This window comes from Martes martes, assembly GCF_963455335.1.
Source record: "Martes martes genome assembly, chromosome: 1".
NCBI classification, from domain to species: Eukaryota; Metazoa; Chordata; class Mammalia; order Carnivora; family Mustelidae; genus Martes; species Martes martes.
The window spans coordinates 1,527,193-1,547,597 of NC_137888.1; the positions used below are offsets into that span (position 1 = coordinate 1,527,193).

Below are 20,405 nucleotides of genomic sequence, written 5' to 3' on the forward strand. Positions count from 1 at the left end.
CCTCCCTCCACCCCACGCAGCCGCGCAGGCGCACCGAGCCGCAGCAAGCCCCGCCCCCCGCGGGCTCCAGCCCCGCCCCCCGCGGGCTCCGCCCCCCGCGGGCTCCGTCCCCGCAGCGCGGCCTTCAGCCGCGCACGCGCACTGGGCCGCGCTCTCCGCGCCTCGGGAGGCGGGGGAACTCGGGCCGCGGAGGGAGGGCCGGTCGGCTGGGGCGGGGCGAGCCGGGACCCGCGCCTGCGCACTCGGCCGTGCCGCTCGCCCCGCCCACTTCCGGCGTGAGGCTCTTCCGGGGGTGGGGGGCAGACTGGCTAGCCCCGCCGCGGAGGTGGACGGCGCCCGCTTGACGTCCGACCCACCCGGCCGAGGGGCTGCAGCCAGCATGGCGTCCGGCGGCGCTCCCGGGCTGATGCGGCGCTGGCGGGTGCTCCTCAGCGGCGCCGCGCTGTTCCTGCTGCTGCTCTCGGCGGCCGCGGCTCAGGAGCCGTCCGGAGCGGGTGAGGGGACGCGGGGACGCGGGGTCCGGGGCGGGGCGGGGCGGGGAGGTGGGGGGGCGCGGGGGGGTCCGGGGCGGGACGGGGAGGTGGGAGGGCGGGGAGGTGGGGGGGCGGGGCGGGGAGGTGGGGGGGACGCGGGGTCCGGGGCGGGGCGGGGCGGGGAGGTGGGGGGGACGCGGGGGGGTCCGGGGCGGGGCGGGGAGGTGGTGGGGACGTCGGGGTCGGGGCGGGGAGGTGCCGAGGCACGCGGGGTCCGGGGCGGGGCGGGGAGGTCGGGGGGACGGCGGGGGGTCCGAGTCGGGGTCGGGGCAGGGAGGTGCCGAGGCACGCGGGGTCCGGGGCGGGGCGGGGAGGTGGAGTGGCCCGTGAGTCTCGGGCGGGGAGGGGCGGGGAGGTGGGGAGGGACGTAGGGTTGATGGAGGGGCCACCCTTTGTGTTGGTTCAGCGTCCAGCGCTGTGGTGGGCCGGGCCTGCAGGGTGGTCCTGGCGCGGTACCCGCCTGGCCTCCCCGCCGTCCTCTCTGAAGGAGGCGGTTTTAGATTCCAAGTCTGGAGGAGAGCTTGGAAGCTGCCGGCCCCGCAGCGGGCCGGTCGGGGTGTCCAGGTGCCAGGCCCCTTGAGGACTGGGGGGAGGGCAGGCGGAGGTGTGGCGCAGGGGGCACCGCTCCCTTCGGGAAGGAGTCACTGCGTGCTTGGGTGGAGGCGGGAAAGCAGGGAGCCACGGGACCTGCCGTGTGTGCCTGCGGTGGGCCTGGGCTGGGCGTGCGTCCTTACTGTGCTGCCCGGTGCTGGGACCGTGGTGGTCAACAGACAGTTCCTGGGGGGACCGGCTGAGAAACAGTGTTCTCGAAGGGAGTGCGCGACCCAGGGCCCGACTGACGTGTCAGAAGGTTCCAGAAGTGCATTATTGCGGGAGAGTGGCCTGCTGTGGGGCCGTGGAGGGGGCCGGAAGGCCCTCACACTCGGCCTCGGGGCCTGGGGAAAAGTCCAGGAAGCTGGGGAGTGTCAGGGCTGGGCCTGTTTCAGGGCTGGGCCGGCTGCTGCGGGGCGAGGAGGTACCATGTGATCACTGTTGTGGCATCCAGCTGACCTCGCCTCCAGGGCTTACGGGTTGCGCTGCCTTGGGGCCCGTGTTTTTCTCGGCTCCCAGCTAGCCCAGGCTTTGTTGGGTTCTGCGTGGCACGGCGGAGCACCCTTCTTGTGTGACTCTGTTGAACGTTTACTTCCCTGCGGGACTGATCTCAAATCTGCTTCCGCGTGTGCGCGCCCTTTCCAGGGCGGCTGTCTGGACGGTGCTGAATAACGCAGGGGGACTGCCCGGTGCTGGGAGCAGCGCGGGCCGGATGCAGTTGTAAGCACGGGTGTGGGATGGAGACTTTTTACCATAAAAGATTGACAGACCGCTAGTGTTTTCTTTCTCGGGGGCTAGCGGGGAGGGGGGTGCCCGATTGCAGTGGGCGTGTCAGGAACCCCGTGATTGTTGGACCGCTCTGGTTTTCGTACTGCCCTGGAGTTGGCCCTCTCTGCAGTGAAGGGGGGGGGCGTGTCCTTTGGTGACTTCAGTTTGCTTCCTCGCTGGGGAATTAGACCAGGGCTGTTGGCGTGGTGGTCCGGCTGCGGCATCCCACCCACCGTCACGGAGCAGAAGCTGCCTGTCCTTTGCTGTGGCTCCCAGTGGTTCTCTCTGTCTGGTGGGGGCGCCCCAGTTCAGGGCGGGCGGTGGCGGGCTGTTGTTTCTCATCAGCAGCACCTTCAGAGGGGAGGAGTGATGCGCTGTCAGGGGCTTGCCCCAGGTATGCTGGGGTCTGCATTTGCCTTTGCTCAGGGCGCTGTGGGAGCAGTGAGGGCCCCCTTCCAGAGGACGTGCCCCGTGCGGGGTTTTCTGCACGTCTTACGTGGGAATGTGACTGCACTGGCCGCGACCTTGGTGTTCCTCGCAAGGGTGTTAGTCGGGGTTCTCCAGAGCAGCAGAACCGGCAGGGTGTGTGTAGCTGGGGGGAAAGGCGGTATCGTGAAGGGTCGGCTTGCGTGATTGCGGAGGCGGGAAGCCCCAGGGCCTGCATCTGCAGGTTCGAGCCCCAGGACAGCTGCCGGAATTCAGTCCGCGTTGGGAGCGCCCAGGGCCAGGAGCACCCTGGAGGGCAGGAGAAAACAGGTGTCCCAGCTTCAGCAGAAGGGGTTAATCCTGGCTCCTCTGGATTTTTTGTTCGCTGGGGCCCCTCTGTGGATTGGGCGATGGCCACCTCCCCTGGCAAGGGCAGTCTGCCCTCGGTCTGCCGGTTTGAACACTGACCTCCTGAAACACGCGGAAATGTTTGACCAGCTCCCTGCGCCTCCGGGAGCCCAGTCAGGCTGACACGTAAGTTAGCCGTCGCAGCAATCCCAGACCGGCGGTTTCCGATGCCTTGTTACTGTGCGTTTGGTGGCCTAGAGACGCGAGGACCCAGGGCGCGCGGAAGGTCTGCGGAGGGAGGCTCCTGGAATCACAGACGCCTCCACGGGCCCGTGGAGCCCACGCTGTGTGTGGGAAAGACTCTGTGCCAGGGTCTCTTCTGTATATCGGGGGGTGACCCCGAGAGCCAGCTGCATGAAGGACTCGGAAGAGCCCTGTCGTGGCCCGTCCCACCCTGACTGCTCCTTACCGAGGGCGCTGGCCCTGGAGGGCGGCTTGCTGTCCTCTGCGGCCCGTCTCCTGCCGAGAACCAGGGTTTTCCAGACCCGTGTAAGGCGCTACAGTGTGTCTCCACGGGCTGCCTGTTACTCGTATACGCACACGGCCCCCGACTTACATGGGTCCGACGGAGGACTTCGTGACTTCGCGGTGGCGCGAAAGCAAGAGGCATTCGGGACAGCCGGTGCTTGGAACTAGGGATGTGGGTCTTTGCCCAGGTCAGCAATGTGCGGTCCTGTCCAGAGCCGGGGTGGCCCCGCGGTCACACCGCTGTTCTGTGGGTCACTCGGATGCGGTGTTCGGTCAGCCACGGGAGCTCGTCCACGTTCCCTCGTCAGACAGGCGGTGTGCGAGGTGGATCTGGCCAGCTGTCGGCCACCGGAAGGGTTCTCAGCACGGTTAGGATTGGCCGGAGGTAGGAACCGGGTTTGTCATGGGATCTTTTCCACGTGCAGTGGGGTTCTTGGGGTGTAACCCGTCCTAAGCCAAGGGCTGTCTGGCACTCGTGGCTCTTTTGTTTCTACTGAGATACGAAGATGAGCAGGACCGTTGTGCAAATGAACTTTGCACCCTTGTTCCTCATGTGACGCTGGTGAGGTCGGTGCTCTGTCCCTGGACAGAGTGAGCACCATGGCCTCCCAGGGGCCCGCTGGTGCCGCTCTCTGGCCTGTGGTGTGATACACACACAGTGAGTGTGTGCTCACTCGTTTCTCCACCTTTCCAAAACAGATCTCTCTACGCACGCCAGCGCACGTTCTCTGTCCTGAACGGGCTCCCCAGAATCTCGAGGCCACAGTGTGACCAGGGGCCACAGGCTGGCATATCCGAACCCAAGAACCTTTCTTTTTCTTCGTTTGGTCTTTTCATTTAGTTTTCGAAGGGACCAGCGTGTCGGGTTTTCTAAGCATTGGTCAGTGGACCCTCAGCCGAAGATCCCAGGACTTCCAGAGCCGGGCTGTTGACCCCTAGCGTCAGACGTAGAGATGGGAGGGCGGCTTGGACTTCCTGGCGGTCAGCGCGTGCTTTTCTGCGCCCCGGTCCTTGAAGCAGGAGCTAGGAGTTGATGTATGTCGCCCCGTTGCTAAGGTGATCTGGAGGGAGACAGTGGAGCAACCTTTCCCCAGGGCTGCTGGTTCTCCGGAGTGCCGTCTGCGGTTTCTGCGGGCGCAGACAGCCACCTGCTGCTGGGTCGGGGGCAGGAGGGCGCTGGTGTCTCTGGACTCCGACTCTCTGGTCCAGAGGCTTGGGGTGCATGAGGCCGAGGGCATGTGTCTTGGAGCTTAGTCCACACGGGTCCAGCTGTCAGAAAGACTTCAGAAAGGAAAAAAAATCCCCATAAAAAAGTTCCTGTGGGCGCCTGGGTGGCTCAGTGGGTTAAGCCTCTGCCTTCAGCTCAGGTCATGATCTCAGGGTCCTGGGATCGAGCCCCGCGTCGGGCTCTCTGCTCGGCAGGGAGCCTGCTTACCCCTCTCTCTCTGCCTGTCTCTCCGCCTACTTGTGACCTCTCTCTGCCAAAGGAATAAAATCCTTTAAAAAAAAAAGAAAAAGAAAGTTCCTGTGCCCCCCAATGTGGCCGCTCTGTTAAAATTAATGAGAAGTACACCGTTTCTCGTTGAGTTTTCTAGAAGGACTTGCGAGGGGGCGTGTCAGCAGCTCTGCAGACTTGCACGGCTCCCTGCCTGCCTGTTCAGAAAACTGTCAAAGCTGCAGAAAAGCGGGCGGAAGGAGCAGTGCGGCGGACCTGCCACGCTCTCTGGCAGTGAGTGCTCGGTGCTTCCCGTCCGCTCTGCCCCTCCCGCTGCCGGGCAGCTCCTTACCGTTGTGGCTGAACCGTCAGAGCTTGGCTCTCTGCGGCCCTTCACCGCGACGTCCCTCAGGGTGGGCCTCCCGAGGATGAGGGCGTTTGGGTCCGCGGGGGAGCGCACCGGGCCCAGTCTGGACGGCCAGCGTTGGGGTGCTCCTCGAGCGCTGCGACGTGGCCTGCGGTTTCTGTACACGTTCGCTGGTGGTCCCGTAACGTCCAGGACCCCGCGGGGCACTCGGTCCATTCACCCGGATACCGCCGCGGTCGGTCTTGTCTGCTGTCCTCTGGCTTGGATTCCAGGGTGTTGGGACCGGATTCAGCCGTGCGCGGCCATTCTTCCCCTGCACCCCCAGGGGCCCCTGTCGGCATCCGTCCCGTTGTCCTATCATCATCTCCTTCTAAGGAGACACTTTGAGAGCGGAAGTGTCCGGTCACCTCACAGGTGGGCACGGGGGTCTTGGCATCCAGGTTTACTTAGATTGCAAAATGGCAGGCCTTTAACCCTTTGCCTCTGCTCTGTCCTGGCCGATTGGCCCTCCCTCTGTTGGTTCCATGTCCATGTGAGGTCCTGGACCACTCCAGAGGCTAGAGTCCATTGCTGTCAGTCACTTTGTCATTGTCCTGTTTGGCAAGGATGACCCCCCCCCCCATTCAAGTGGGCTTCTGGGTTCTTTTGTCATTGACCCCGAAGTTGGTGCCACTCAGGTGCGGCAGTCTGTCTGAGGTCCAGCTTGTCCTTCTCTGTCCCAGTGCTGGGATCCGCTGTTTTTCCCAGGAGTCCTGGCTCCAATCGGTAGGGGGACAGTGTCTAGAAACTAAGGCCCCTGTGCTGCCGGGTGTCGTCCTCCAGGCCCTCAGCAGCCAGGGTGAAGAGTTGGGTGTCGCGGTCGAGTCCCTGGCCTGGCCCAGGGGCCCGGGCCTGCTCTGGGCACAGCCAGCCCCGCCGCCCAGCGCCTGCACCTGCTGCTATCAACGGTTCCTCTGGCCCTGGGCTGCTTGCAGAAATCGAGGTGCTCCATGGGTCGTCCGTTTTCTTTCCTTCCTGGAGCCAGGTCAGGTGTGTTGTAAGAGAAGTACTTGGCAGGGGTTTCCACACACTGCCAGGGGCTCTGCGAGGAGCGCCGTCCAGCAGGAATGCGGGCCAGCAGGTGCTCAGTGGGCTCCCGCGCTGTAGGTGAAGCAGGCTCGTGTTGGGCTGGCGGACTGTAGGCGAGTCCGGCCTGACCGGTGCCAGGCCGCTCTGGGCGCGTCCTGCTTGGCAGGCACGATGGGTGCATTCATAGCCGGGGCCTGGAGTGCCCGGCCTGCATCTCACACGGGGCTGTGGGCTGCGCACAGCCTCCCCTTGGGCAATCTGCTGTGTCTCCTCTGTGCCCAGGCTGTCCTGTGCCCTCCCGAACCCTCCGTGAGGCTTTGTAAAGCCCTCACTGTGAAATGCAGGGTCTCATGTGTGCCGTGGGATGAGGGACACCTGGGTCACCCTGGCTCCCTGTCTAGCTCCGGACGCGGCCTCTCTCTCCGGAGGTTCAGGCCGCTGTGGTCCCTTTCCTAGTGTAGGGGGGTTGCTCCAGGGTTGCGTGTCCCGGGGATCCAGCGGGATGGTCTTCGTGTCAGGCTTCCCCGGGTCCCCGGAGTGCTGCTAAGTTCGTCCGTGTGTGAGGTGCCCGCGCTACTCGCGGCTCAGTGGTGTCCTGTTGCACGACGCGCCGCCAGCCTCTGGCGCTGGGCTTCTGCGCTGTTCGCAGCTGTTTGCTGTTGCTAGAAGGTGCTGGGGCGTCTGGCTGGCTCAGCTGGTTGAGCGTCTTTCTGGGGCTCGGGTCGTGATCCCCCTTCCTGGGGTGGAGCCCTCCCCCCAGGGGGCTCCCTGCTCAGCGGGAATCCTGCTTGTCTCTCTCCCTCTGCCCCCCCTTATGGGCTCCCTCGCGCGCTCCCTCTGGCTCTCAGATGAAGTCTTGAGCGTTTCCGTGCAGGTCTCCCTGGGGCCTTACACCCCGACTTTCTTGTGTGCGCTACCCGGGCGGGGGTGCTGAGCCCCCGGGGAGGCATAGGTTTGGTTTACGAGCACACGCCCCCTCTTCTCTTCAGCGGTGGGGCCGCCTGCCCTCCCACCCCCGGAGAGTTCCCGGTGGCTCTGTGTCCGCGCCAGCACTGAGCATTGCGGGCCTTTCTCGTTTGGTCCCTCTGGCGGGTGTGGAGTGGGGTCTGCTTCTGACCGTAGCGGCGGTTCGGGCTGCCGGGTGAGCTTGCACGCGGGTTCCAGGTCCCCGTGTGTGTTCCGAGTAGCGGGGTGTGGTGCTAGACGCCGGAGGAGGGACGGGTGTGTTTCGTTCATGTCCTGGTTCCTTCCTCGTGACTCACTGGAGTTCCAGACCTGCTGGCCGCGTGCGGTTTGGCCAGGGCCACGCGGTGCCTCAGGACCGGCATCCGCTGACTGTGCAGCCTTCTCCTGCCGGTCTGGGGTGCCTGGGGGCGCTGAGGCCTGGCTCTGGTCTCGTGGGCCTGGCATTGCTGCGGCCTCTGGCTCCAAAGAGCGTGTGTGCCGAGGAGCCCGCGGGCCTGGGGTCTGTGGGACACGGCCTCTGTGTGCCGAGACCCGTTTCCCCCACGACCCCTTGCAGATGGGAGCCTGGGTGCTGGGTCTGCGTCTTCCCTGAGGCCCTGTGGGTGCCCCTGGAAGGCTGGGTGCCAGGAGACGGTGTGTGGCCCCGGGTTTGGGAGTGGAACCTGCCCCTTTCCCCCCAACCCTCCCGAGTGCACGTGAGCCTGGCCTGACTCGGTGATGTGTCTTCTTCCCCACAGCTTGCTCCCAGAACACAAACAGAACCTGTGAGGAGTGCCTGAAAAATGTCTCTGTAAGTAGCGCAGCCCCCGTCTCGGCTCTGGGGCCCCCCGTGCCAGACAGTGACCTGCTGGGGCCGCGCGAGCTGCTCCCCACCAAGGCCAGCCATCCTCCTGAGCTCCCGTGGCTTTCAGTAACACGGTTAGAGAGCTGGGAAGCTCTAGAAACTGGGAACTTGCATTATTGGAAAGTGGAGGATTTACCCAAAGTTGCTCCCCAGGACCGGGCCGCTGCAGGGAGGGTGGTCTCCGATGGCCAGAACGGAGGGGCCCGACCGCTGCTCTGCGTGGTGTACGCACGCCGTGTAGCTCCGGGAGAGCCTGGGCTCCGTCTTCCTCACGTGCCCAGTGGACTTGCCCCCTGGCCGGGGGCTCAAATACCTGTTTTTCTCCTCTTGAAAACCTCAGAAAAGACAAGTCCGTGAAATGCTTACCCTTCGGAATCGAAGTACCAAGTGCAAGGCCTGACCCGAGGGTCCAGGAGGGCTACCTGAGCACCCGTCCGGGCCGCACGCGTGCCCCTGGTGCCGGGAGTGCCCAAGCGGGCCAGCGGCCTGTGCTGCTGTCTCTGCACCTGCGTCGCCCCTGGTGTTCTCAGGGACTCAGACAGGAGCATCTGGGAGGTGCCCCCCAGCTCTGAGGTTCTGGGCCGGGGACCTTGAGCTTAGATGCGCTGCTACTTATTGTTTAATGTATTTATTCATCTGAGAGAGACAGAGACAGAGAGGACGGGCAGGGGAGCGCAGAGAAGCAAACTCCCTGCTGAGCAGGGAGCCAGATGCGGACTCCATCCCAGGACCGTGAGGTCACGTCCTGAGCCGAAGGGACCCAGGCACCCCCGGATGCACTGTCTGTAAGATGGCCGGGCACCCCATGCAGTTGGGGAGGCCAGTGTTTTCCAGGGTCAGGAAAGCCCAGTGACACTGACTTACTGCGCTCCTCCTGTGGGCCCGCTGGGTCCCGCCTGCCCTCTTGCAGAGATGAACGGAGATAGGCACCCCGCTGAGTGGGGGGGGTGCTGCTGACGGGAAGGTGATGGGGAGGCGGGGGGCGGTGGTGAGGGGGTGCTCAGGGGAGGGCACACGTGTTTGGGGAAGAATGTTCCGGGCAGAAGGAGTAGCCGTGCTAAGATTCTGGGCAGGGAGCCACCTGGCAGCTTTGAACACGTGCACGGAGGCCAAGAGGCCGGGCAGGGTGCCTGGTGGGAGAGGGTTTGCGGAACCTCCACCCTGGTGGGTACATGGGTGGAGCTGATGGGGTGGGTGGGGGCCGAGGCCTTCCAGTCCCCCACCCGAGGGGGAGCAGGAGGTGGGGGGGCCGAGGCCCGGACAGTCTGGTTCTTGGGTGCGTGCGGTGCACTTCTGACCCGCGTCGAACGTTCTTCTCTCCCAGTGTCTGTGGTGCCACACCAGCAAGGCGTGCTTGGACTACCCCGTGAGCAGGATCCTGCCGCCCAGCTCCCTCTGCAAGCTGAGTTCCGCACGCTGGGGCGTGTGCTGGGGTAAGTCTTCGTTCTCACAGCGTTCTGGCAAAATCCGTGCAGTCTCGGAAAGTCTGGTTGTGCTCAGTGAACGTGGCTGCTGGAGCACGTGCTCTCCACGGGGGGTCTGAAGCCGGGGAGAGCGTGTGCTTCCTGGGAGGGCTGCTGGCGGTCCCTGGGGGCTGGACGCCCGTGTCCCTGCCGGTCTGTGCGGCGGCTGCGTGGTGCCCGGCAGGTGTCCTCGCCTGGTGCTGCTGGGGGCACGCGGGCGTCCCCGTGCTGCCGTCAGCGCGCGCGTGGGGTAGCAGCCCACACTCACTTCCACGGGCACAGTCACGGGGTCACTGCAGCGGGTGTGCGGGCGGTTTCCCAGAGCGGCTGCGGGTGTTCCCGTTGTCCCCCGTCCCTGCCAACACTTGGGGTAATCAGGCATCTGCTTTTTAGTCCATCTGGTGGGTGTGAAGTGGTAGCTCCTTGTGGTTTTAATTTGCGTTTCTCCGATGACTGTCGTTGGACACCTTTTAAGTGGGGGCACTTTTGATCAGTCTCCTGTGCAGTGAGGCTCCTGCCTCAGGGCCGTGGGGCAGGCCAAGTGCCTGGCACGGGTCAGATGAGCTCTCAGCTGGGGGGCGGGAAGCAGGGGGCAAGCCAGGGGCTGCGGGAGGCGGGCTCCGTGGGTGGGACAGGTGCCCCTGCTTCCCGAGAGAAGGTGCACGTGATGTCGTTTGTGCCGGGGCATCGTAGACCTGAAGCGTGCCTCCTGGGGCTTGGGTCCTTGCGTGAGGTGAGGAGGGCTGGGGGCGGTGCAGACGGGGCAGGGGGCTTGTGCCCATGCCGTCTGGGGATCCCGGGAGGGCCCCCAGGCCCCCTGGATGTTAGGGCAGCACGGAACTGTAATTCCAGACCTCACGCCACAGGAGCTCTTTGTTCTGACAGAGAACTTCAGAATCATCTTATCCAGTTCTGGCCGCAATTGTTTTGGGGTTTTAACCGCGATGACCTTAGATATGTGTTTGTTTGAGAAACACGAGGTCTTTTCACTGCTGCCCCGTTGGCAGGAGCAGGTGTCCCCGCCCCACTGAGGTCACCCTAACGGCTCAGGCTCCGTAGCTTTTCCGTGGAAGTCTCCTGGGAATGGGCCTGCACTGTTTTTTCCCATTGTGATCGGGATTATTGTATTTTTTTAAAGATTTTATTTATTTGACAGACACAGGAAGAGAGGGAACACAAGCAGGGGGAGTGGGAGAGGGAGAAGCAGGCTCCCTGCTGAGAAGGGAGCCCGATGTGGGGCTCGATCCCAGGACCCCGGGATCGTGACCTGAGCCAAAGGCAGACAATTAACTGACCTTCACTGACCCAGCCACCCAGGCGCCCTGTGGGATTTCTGTGGTTGCAACTCGTTTTAGCTGCTAGTAAGAAAAGCTGTTTGGGGGCAGATGTGTTTCTGAGCCGGGTCTCTTGCTGACCTGCTGGGTGTTTAAAGTGCAGCGTTTGAAAGCTCTGTTGTCCACACCTGCTGCCGTCTGCCCGCGAAGGTCTTCCCTGATCCCGTGCCGGCCGTGACGACGCACCGTGCGGGCTCTTCCGGAACAGGTGGCGGGAGGAGAAGCCGAGTGATTGCGGCTCGGAGGGCGCTGCGTCAGACGTGACCCTGAGTCTGCTGGTCGGGGGACGGGCACGGACTGGAGGCCAGCCTGTGAGGCTCACGGCTGACCCGTGTGGTGGGCCGGGCTTCCAGCGGTGGTGTCCCTGTGCATCCTGATGCCGGGCCCTCCCCCAGCGCAGCGCAGCACACGTGACCTGCAGTCCCAGGAGACAGAGCAGACTCGGGGGACCCCGCTGTCTGGGGTGCAGCTCCCTCCCGCAGCTGCCTTGGTGGCCGTCTGAATGGAACGAGTGGACACGTTCGCCAAATACCAGGGCTCTTGATGGCTCTGGTTCGAATTAAATAGAAAAGTATTGGCGGGTTTGGGTTTATTTTTTAATTTTTTAAGATTTATTTATTTGAGAGAGAAAGAGAGCACATAGAGGGAAAGTGAGAGGGAGAAGCAGGCTCCCACCAAACAGAGAGCCCCGCGTGGGACTTGATCTCAGGTCCCTGGGATCACGACCTCAGCCAAAGTAGACGCCTCATGGACTGAGCCATCCCGGTGCCCCGGGTTTGGGTTTATTATCAGCCCCTCAGAGAAGTTAGAATTCTAAAGCTTGTTTTAACGACGTGTTTGTCGGAGGAGTTGGGTTTTGACGGGAAATCGTCACATCATTGGCGGCCGAGGAGGCAGCCGTCTGCAGACTCTGCGGCTCCACGGTCGTCCCTCTGACTGCCAGGGTCAGAAGCTGTCCCTGGGGAAGTAAATGTGGGCGACCTTGAAGAGCCCAGGGGCTGGAGGCGCCGGCGCCCTGAAACTCCGCGCCTGACTGCTGGTTTCCTGGAAGCTGAGCTGCCGCCCCCGCCGGGGACAGAGGCTTGCTGATGGCAGAGCAGTCGCTCGTGCGCGCGTGTGCGTGTGTGCGTGTGCGCGTGTGCACGTGTGGGTTACGTGCACCCTGTGCTGTGCTCCCACAGGGAAGTAGGTCAGAGAGAAGGAAATGTGCGTGAGGAGGTCATCAGGAAGAGACAGTGCCCATACAGTACCGGCCTGGGTTTGGGGAGACGACGCCCACAGATCACGGACCCGCGCGGTGCAGACCGTGTTCAAGGGCCGGTGGTGTCGGGCTGTGGGCTTGGGTTCAGGTGATGGGAGTAGCTACCCCAGGCTTCACTTCAGTTTCCAGAGTTCCACAGAGTCTAGAAGTGCGTCAGGACGGTCTGCACGCCCCGCGGGCACTCTCCTCCCCGTGTCTGTGTTGCTAAGTCGCCTCAGGCTAGCGGCGCTGAGAAATGCTGCCTTGTGGCCTCGTGGCCTCGTGGCCTGGGGCTGTGGCGGTTCACTGAGAAGTTCTCAAGTCATACACCCGCACTGAGAGGCGATCTGGGGGCCGGCCCAGTTCTAGGACTGCCGTCTGCCCCCAGGGGTGGGGGGCTGCTTCGGGGCCCCGGCCTGACCCCCTGACTCTGGCTGACCTTGCAGTGAACTTCGAGGCGCTGATCATCACGCTGTCGGTGGTGGGGGGAGCCGTGCTCCTGGCCGTGGCCGTGTGCTGCGCCTGCTGCTGCTGCCGCAGGAAGAGTCGCCGCAAGCCCGATAAGAGCGAGGAGAGGGCGGCGCGGGAGCGCGAGGAGCGCCGGATCCGGCAGGAGGAGAGGTGCGGGCCCGGCCCACCGGGCAGCCCCGGGGCGGCCGGCCTGCGAGGCCGCGGCAGGTGTCGCCCGTGGGCCCGAGGTCTCTCCAGCATTGGGGGGCCCGTGGGCCGCACGCCGGGGTCGTGGGACAGGGCGTGGGCTCTGCGCGGGCGCTTGTCCTCCTGGGCGGCCGCGGGTGGGACAGAGGCCCAGCACACACCGGTCGGCCTGTGCCTGGGGCGGGCCTCTTGCGGCCGCGCGCCGAGACCTCATCCTCTCCTGCTCGCGGAGCGCTTTGGGGAGTGCGTGGGAGGCGGCCACAGGCCGGGCCGCTGTGGCAAGCGTGGCGGGTCCCCGGGCCTAGCCTGACGGGTGCGGGAGTGTGGCTTGGAGCCGCGCTTCCGCGTCAGGCCAGCTGCCGGTGGGCGCTGTCCCTGCAGGGTCGTCACCCCTAAAGAAGAGTGAACACGGGTACATTCCCAGCCTCGTTCAGAACATGGTGTTAGATTTTCACTTATCAGCGGGGTTTCTTTACATGAGAAATATCTTAAGAAATGTTAGTATTGGGCATTTAAATTGCCTTTGTTAAATCAATCGAATGACAGGACCGGGGAGCGGCCTCAGAAGACGGTGCCGGTCGTCACCCTGCCCGGCCCAGCGGCCACCCGCGCCTGTCCCCGGCCTCTCTGGAAGGAGTTGAAGAGAACGTCTTTTAGTGTCATGAAATGTTTTTTTTTTTAAAGATTTTTATTTATTTATTTGACAGACAGAGATCACAAGCAGGCAGAGAGGCAGGCAGAGAGAGAAGGAGGCGAAGCAGGCTCCCCGCTGAGCAGAGAGCCCGATGCGGGGCTCGATCCCAGGACCCTGGGATCATGACCTGAGCCGAAGGCAGAGGCTTTAACCCACTGAGCCACCCAGGCGCCCCGTCATGAAATATTTTGATGCTGAATGAGATTCTTTTGTTTTTTAGGAGAGCAGAGATGAAATCAAGACACGATGAAATCAGAAAAAAATACGGTAAGGGCGGACGGAACGTCCACATCCGTTGGGTTTGGTCAGGAGCTGATGCCGTGCTGGGGGCTGCGACCGCTTCCCTCGTCCGCCCCCCAAGCTGGGCAGCTGGGCGTACTCCGTGTGGACTGGGACGAGCGAACCCACGAGTGTCTTGGAAGACGAAGCCCGGGCGGGTTTTTCTCTCCAGACTTCCTAGTACTGCTCACTCCCAGGCGGGGGATGTGACCAGGCTCTGTGTGGCTCTTGCCTGTCCCCACGTTTGGGGGACATGAGGTGTGCGTGGTGGCCGTGGGCCTCCTCCGCCTTGCCGCCTCGGGTGGGTGCTGCTCCCACACCTGACCTCGCGGGCTGTGCCCCCCTTAGGGAGTTGGCCACAGCTGTCCGTGCTGCCCAGGCCTTCTGTCTGGTTTCGTTTGGACAGAGTTCGGGGGGGCGGGGGGGTGACTCATTCTTTACTGACTGAGAGCATTAAACCTGCTCTTACGTGGGGTTGGCGGTTGGGACTGGGAGAAGGGGACTCTCGGGGCCTCCCTGGCGACCGCCACGGGGCCTGCAGCCCTGGGCCACGGACCTTCCCTTGACCTCATTACCGGAGGATCATACGCTCTGTGTTCGGTGGACCAGGCAGCTGGGCCAAAGGCTAAATCTGAGGAAAATTTCAAAATCCTTTCCAGCTAGTGCACTTGTTGTGGAGTTCTCCGTGTGGAAGAACACTGTTCTGTGGTATTTTAAGATCCTGGGCACTAAACAGTGAGTCCCCAGGGCTCAGTTCCCTCTGGCCTGGGTCGCTGGCCACATGCCCCCACCCCCATCCACATGGGCCTCCTCTGACTGTCACGCCCTTGTGCTGGGTCGCCCGGGGTTGGGGGTGACCCTGGCAGCCTGCGGGTGTTGGTTCCCAGGCACGAGGCTGCCCCGACTGCCCCTCTTCCCGCCGCTGGGTCTCGTCTGTCGAAGGTGAGATGTCCGGCCTCCGAGAGCCTTCTCTGGTTAGCGCCTGCCCGCCCGGCCTCCGCTTCGTGTGCCCCTGTCTCGGCCAGCGTTGCGTGTCCCTCTCGTTGCCCGTGGCGCTGGCCCTGGGGTCCGGGGCTTCTTCCCGGTGGAGGTGGTGACTGACTCGGTGTGGGCGAGATTCCCTGTCTAGCGGTCTCGGCCCTGTGCCCTCTGCCCGCAGTGCCCACCAAGCGTCTGCTCCCCTCAGTTGGGCCCCTTGGTTTTCCACGACAGTGAAAAGCATGGAAAGGAGCTTGTTGGCGTCTGATTAACGCCAGTGTAAATACAAGACCAGACACGCGTGCGCCCGGGCACTCACACGGACTCACACCGAAGTGCCTTCGTTGCCCGGCGCAAGTAGCTTCCAGGCCTTCCCTTGGTCCTGTGCGTGCGGGGCCTGGCGGCGTCTCAGGCCGGGCTCAGGGGCAGAGGCTGTCCCTGTAACAGCGCCCGGAGCTCCTCCTGCCAACCGTTTCAGTGGTTCGGGGGGCCCATACTTGCATTGATAAAGCCTGCTCATACCTGTTGATGCGAAGCCCGTAGAGCGGACTGGACTTTGGAAGGAGCTGGCAGGAGGGCTCCCAGGGGCCCACGGGGGACACATAGCCCCAGCGTGGATGAAGCCCTTCTCTTGGTTCTAGAAGCCGTTCGACTTCCTGATCGCAGAACCATTTCTCCCCCTCGAAACTAGAAAGACAGCTAGGAGCCCTTGGGCTTTGTCTTTCCCCAACATGACGGCATGTGTGGCGTTTGGCATCTGAATGCCCTTTACCGGACCCCCGTGGGCCTCCTCCCCAGGCCTGAGGCGCGCGGTCCTCCCCCTCGGACGGACCCGGACCGGCAGCCCCGCGTCCCCAGCGTCTCCCACAGCGGAGCGCTGTGTCCCAGCGCCCCCAGGGATGGCGGTATGAGGTGCAGGTTTCTGCAGTGGGGAGAGGCGGTGTGCGTTTGTGGGGTGCGGGGAGGGAACTCGTCTTGGCGCATTTGGCACCAAAGGCTGATGACCAAGTACGTTATGGTTACATCAGGATGCGCGATGGGGAGATTGAAGGTCACCTCGTTCTAGGTCCGTCCCATCATGAGGACGAGTAAGGGAAGGTGGTTTTGTAGGTCACCATGGTTCGGCGTTCGGAACGGCGCAGCGCCGTGCTGCACGCTCGGACGCCTGTCTCGTGCAGCCTCCACGGGTGTGGGCGTAGAGCTCGGGCGTCCTGCTCTCCCGTCCTGCTCTCCCGCTTCTCGCTGCGCCCCGTGAGTGCCTTTGTAACCCAGGGCTCTGTCGTTCCAGGTTTGTTTAAAGAAGAAAACCCGTATGCCCGGTTTGAGAACAACTGAGAGCACCGCCCGCCCCCACCCCTGCCGAGGACACAGCACGTGGCCGCCCGTGCCCCGTGAGCTTCTGTCTCCTTCTCTATATCTGTTCTCAGTCACTTGAGACACTAAACCTGTCGGGGGTGGGGTTGTTTGGTTTGGTTGCTAATGTGAGGAGGAAAGGCAACATTCCATCACTCTTCTCCGTCACTAAGCCACCTGTGGACGAGCAGGCCGCCCCTGCCTTCCCTGCTGATGGGGGAGGGGCGTGGGGGGACGGCACCTGTCCCTCGGCCGCTCCCCTTGAGACCAGCGGCGTCTCCGGGTGGCACGCAAGCAGCACCAGGTTCTGCTCACCATGGGTCTGTGTTGCGTTTTCTTTTTAAATAATTCTTGGATTTCATTCGTCCACCTAAAACGTTTCACCAAGAAACTTACTGTCAAAGTTCAGACCACTTATTGGATAGTTTTTAATTTGTATCTTTACCAGAATGTCAAGATTTTTTTCCCAGTGGAAGCCTGAAAGCTGCCTCTCCGGCCGACTGCCACCGGGACATAGAGCCGTGGGGCCTGGACAGGCCGCCACCGCCCTGCTCGCCTTCCCGCCGGCGACAGCAGGTGGCGGGCTCTGTGTGCGCGAGGCTCCCGCCTGTCAGGCTGCTGGCACCTTGTCACTTGGGGACCCTGGGTTGTCCCGAAAGAGGGAGGGGCCAAGCACCCGCAGGCCCCTCTTTGGGGCTCTGCCCACCGGGGAGGCAGGGTATCTGCCCGGTGAGAGGGGTTTCCACGTGCTCGTCAGACGAGCCCCATCCCCGAGCCCCGCTCCTGCGGGTGTGTGGGGAGGACTCCTGCGGACACCGCGTCTCGGGAGGCTGGCCGTGGCCTCCAGGCTCGCCTCTGTGCGGTTCCATTCCTGTCGGATCAAGATCTAGGACTTCAGGAAACAGACCAAGCGTTTGGCGTCCAGGGCGGCAGCCGACGATGACGGGACTGTCAACAGCCTTTCTGAACTCTGAAAACAGGCCCAGGTGCCACATGGCTTTGGATTAGGAAGACATTTGGCTTTGAGAAAGTGGGTGGACAGGAACATCAAAGGACGTATTCCGCTTTCACACTTGTGACCCCGCCGTCAGAGTCCTGTCCCTCAGGCGTCCGGTAAAGCGTCCGCCGCGTCGGGCTGCGCCGTCCCGGAATTCCCACGAGCGGGGAAGCTGGGCTCCGCGAACTCTCTTGTCTCTCCGACTTCTTGGGCATTTGATTGCAGTTTAAAGTACTACGGAACATTCCTAAGTCTTTTACAGCCGCTTGCAGACTTCTCTTTCACTGTGTATTCGTAAAAGAAACTTTGTAACCGACTCTGGCAACCCTGCCTTAGCACAGCGGACTCGTATGCCCTGCCGGGGCGTCCGGGTCGCTGAGCTCCCGCTCTCCTGCCGTGTATGTGATCCCGGGGCGGGGGCCGGAGCCCACAGCAGGGCATCTCGAGGGCTGTCTCAGTCCCTATGCTTTTTTCTGGAACAGGCCTAGGAGCAGCCATATATTGTAACCTCAAGGAAACCACGAAGCTCAGAGTGCCTTAATTTTAACCAGTTTCCAAAAAACGGTTTAATACACACTTTGTTCAATATACTTTGTGTCCGCGTGTCTCATTTTTCCGTGGTATTAGGTGATTGCTTGAAGAGCGGCAGGTAGACCTTGTACATAGAGATTTTTTATTTTTTTTAAGGTTGATTTATTCTAGAGAGAGTGAGCGTGTGGGTGGGCAGGGTGGGTCCAGAGAGAGAGAATTCAACCCAGGCTCCACGCCCAGTGCGGAGCCCGACATGGGGCTCGATGCTGTGACCTGAGCTGAAACCAAGGGTCAGACACCGAGCCGACTGCGCTGCACAGGCGCCCTGCCGCATGCAGACCTCTGACCCATCCCAGGTGTGAGAGCGATCCCGGTTTCAGTACCATGGCCAAGGGGGCGACTGCCACATCCTCAAGTTGTCTGTTACCTGTTACCCCTCTCCCCCAGCTGTTTGCTGTCCATCAAACAAGTGCAGAGACTCGGCCTGGTTTTCTGGACACCCCTGCCCCTTCTCCCGCCCAGTGCTGCTTTCCTTCGGCTTAGCTGGAATCAGATACAGAGAACCAGGGAGAAAGCGGTTCTGCCTGGAGCTTCGTGTCCTTGGCTGTAACTGCCGGCAGACTTCCCCCCCGGGTGGGGGTCTTCAGTGCCCGGCGGGTGGCGAGCACCTGTCCCTCTCGAGCTGCTGCTGAGCCCATGTGATGGTGGCTGCAGTCATGGGATCTCTGGGACTTCCTCTGTGCTGCAAAGTCTGAAGCCCGTGTCTGTGGCACCACGATCCCATGTGAGCCCACCGGGGTCCCCCGCGGCTGTGCAGGGGCTGCACTTGGGCACTTCTGGGTCACAGGGTGGGAACCAGGCAGTGCAGGCTTGTCCTGGGACATCGAGGTCCAGGTGCAGTCATGGGGTATCCCTGGGCCCCTCATGTCCTTAGGGTATCTGGGCCACTCGGGAAACACCTCGGATTCGTTGAGAAAGTTCAAAGTCTAATTATGGCAAGACCAGTGCTTGGCAAGGACGGGGCGTTGGTGAGTGAAGTTCTTCCATCATGATGTTGGCTCTTGGAAAAAAGATCCCCTCGTTGGGGTTTAAAAAGCACGCCGTCAGGTGGGTACTCAGTGGCCGTGTCCCACCAGCTCGTTCTTGCTGTCCTTCCAGAGCCCGTCTGTGTCATGTACGGCTCTGCGGGTGCAACTGAGCACGTGGCCGCCACCTCCCGGGGGGCCTCTTCCCCGCCTGGGCTCCCCGCCACCAGCCCGGTCCCCGCCGGCCCCCCCCGCACCCTCCCCGTCCCTGCCAGCCCTCCCCCCGCCCCCCCCATACCCCCCCCATCTCATTGGGAGGCGCTGCTGTGCGGCGGGCACAGTCGTGCCGCTGGGTGAAGCTGCCGGGGTGTGGCAGCGGCAGGACGAGAGGCGTGAGGCGGGGGAGGCCGGAGCCAGTTCCAGCGGCGGGACCAGGCCCCTTCCGGCTGCGGCAGGCGGCCTGCGGCTCTCTGCCCCCCTCCTCCCACCCGCCCACCCCTTCAGACACGCCTGCCGCTCCTGCTGGTCTCTTCGGGGCTGTGCGGTGCCGGTCTCGGGCCCGGCTGCTTCGGCGGCAGTTCTGGGTGCCGACCCCGCCAGGACGACCGGCAGGTGCCCGGTAAGGCCCCAGAGCTACAGGCTCCTGGTGCCCAGTGCTTTGCAGACACCTGCTGCCTGGTGGTCGCTGCCTCCGGAGAGCCGGTTCCGGCCCCACGTCCAGGTGGAGGAGCCCGCGGCTCTGGCCGCAGCCACGTCTTTGTGGGGTGCCCTGGTACAGAGGTGTCCGGCCAAGGCTGACGGGAGAGCAGGAGGCGTGGACTGCCCCTGCGGGATGCTGGGAGGGGTGAGGGCATGGGAGGGGTGAGGGCACGGTGCTGCTGCGCCCCCATCCCCGGTCCCATGCATTCTGCTGAGGACGTGGCCCCCCGAGACGGCCTGTGAGTCCAGAGGATCCGCCCGAGGATGGAAATGGCTTGAGGCGCACGGACATCTGTCACCCCAGCCGCAACTGTGGGCAGATGGCCGCGCGTCTGCAGGCCCCAAGCCTGGAGATGGTCACCGGCTGGCAGGGCTTTCCTCCCCGGGGCCTTGTAGCCAGGGGTCCCTGGGGCCCTTGGGGTTCTGCACCCCTGCCGGCCGGCAGCCCGGCCTCTCTGCGATGCCACCAGCAGGAGCTGCTGGGCCTGGGAGTGCACCCCACCCTCACCGGGGGCCCTCTCTGGCCCGGCCCGCCGACCATCCCAACAGCTCCGCCACGACCTCCGGCAAAGGAGGATGCTGGGATGGAGAGTCCGCCCTGCGCGCGGAGCAGACGCCGACGCTGCGGGGAAACGCGGGGGAGCGGCTCGGCCACAACCTACGTGGTCTGGGGGGGTTTCTGCTCCCCAGAGCTGAAGAAGGCTGTTTACCCTGGTCTTGGAGCAGTGGACTCGCTGCTTGACCCCTGGATGCTGAGAACAGTTGCTCACTACAGATAAATCACCTTTTTTTTTTTTTTTTAAAGATTCTATTTATTTACTTGAGGGAGGGAGAGCGTGTGCGTGCCCCTGGTGGGGGGAGGGGCAGAGGGAGAAGCAGTCTCCCCGCAGAGCAGGGGACCCAACACCGGACTTGAACCCAGGATGCTGGGATGGAGACCTGAGCCAATGGCAGGCGCTTGACCAACAGAGCCCCCCAGGCGCCCTGCTGGTTGGCCCAACCACCTGCTCTCCAGGTCCTCGCGTGGAAGTCCTCGGCAGGGTCTCCGGCCTCTGCCCCCCCCCCCCTCCAGGAACCGTGTCTCCCTTGGGTTTCATTAGGAGCCACTGTTCTTGTTCTACTTCTGAGTGACCCACATTTGATGAAATGAAGTCCCGGCGTCTCTCAGGCGGGGGGCCGAGGTTCGGGATTTTCCGTAGGCCTCCTGATGTCGGACTTCGTACCCCTGATAACAGCATTGCCTGTTTCCTTGTTTTCAACATTTTGACGAAGTCATGGGGG

General features: G+C 63.2%; 1 protein-coding gene across 2 annotated transcripts; it reads left to right on the plus strand.

Annotated features, from left to right (window-relative positions):
- Positions 1–259: 259 nt before the first annotated feature.
- On the plus strand, positions 260–17,459 carry PTTG1IP (PTTG1 interacting protein). Of its 2 annotated transcripts, none has more exons than XM_080802909.1 (6): positions 260–494; positions 7,768–7,820; positions 9,199–9,307; positions 12,358–12,532; positions 13,483–13,529; positions 15,808–17,459. In XM_080802909.1, exons 1-6 carry the CDS (start codon positions 380–382, stop codon positions 15,852–15,854), a joined length of 546 nt encoding a protein of 181 aa, XP_080659035.1. In that variant the 5' UTR covers positions 260–379; the 3' UTR covers positions 15,855–17,459. The 2 variants fall into 2 exon arrangements, with proteins under 2 accessions (XP_080659035.1, XP_080659034.1); XM_080802908.1 differs by lacking the exon at positions 260–494 and adding an exon at positions 2,884–3,579.
- The last annotated feature ends 2,946 nt before the right edge of the window (positions 17,460–20,405 follow it).

Bases quoted from the DNA above. Each gene is read 5' to 3' on its own strand.
- PTTG1IP (XM_080802908.1), top strand. From the start codon at position 3,390: ATGTGCGGTCCTGTCCAGAGCCGGGGTGGCCCCGCGGTCACACCGCTG. The intron at 7,821-9,198 runs GTAAGTAGCGCA...CTTCTCTCCCAG, and splicing joins AGTGCCTGAAAAATGTCTCT to TGTCTGTGGTGCCACACCAG. The intron at 12,533-13,482 runs GTGCGGGCCCGG...TTTGTTTTTTAG, and splicing joins CGGATCCGGCAGGAGGAGAG to GAGAGCAGAGATGAAATCAA.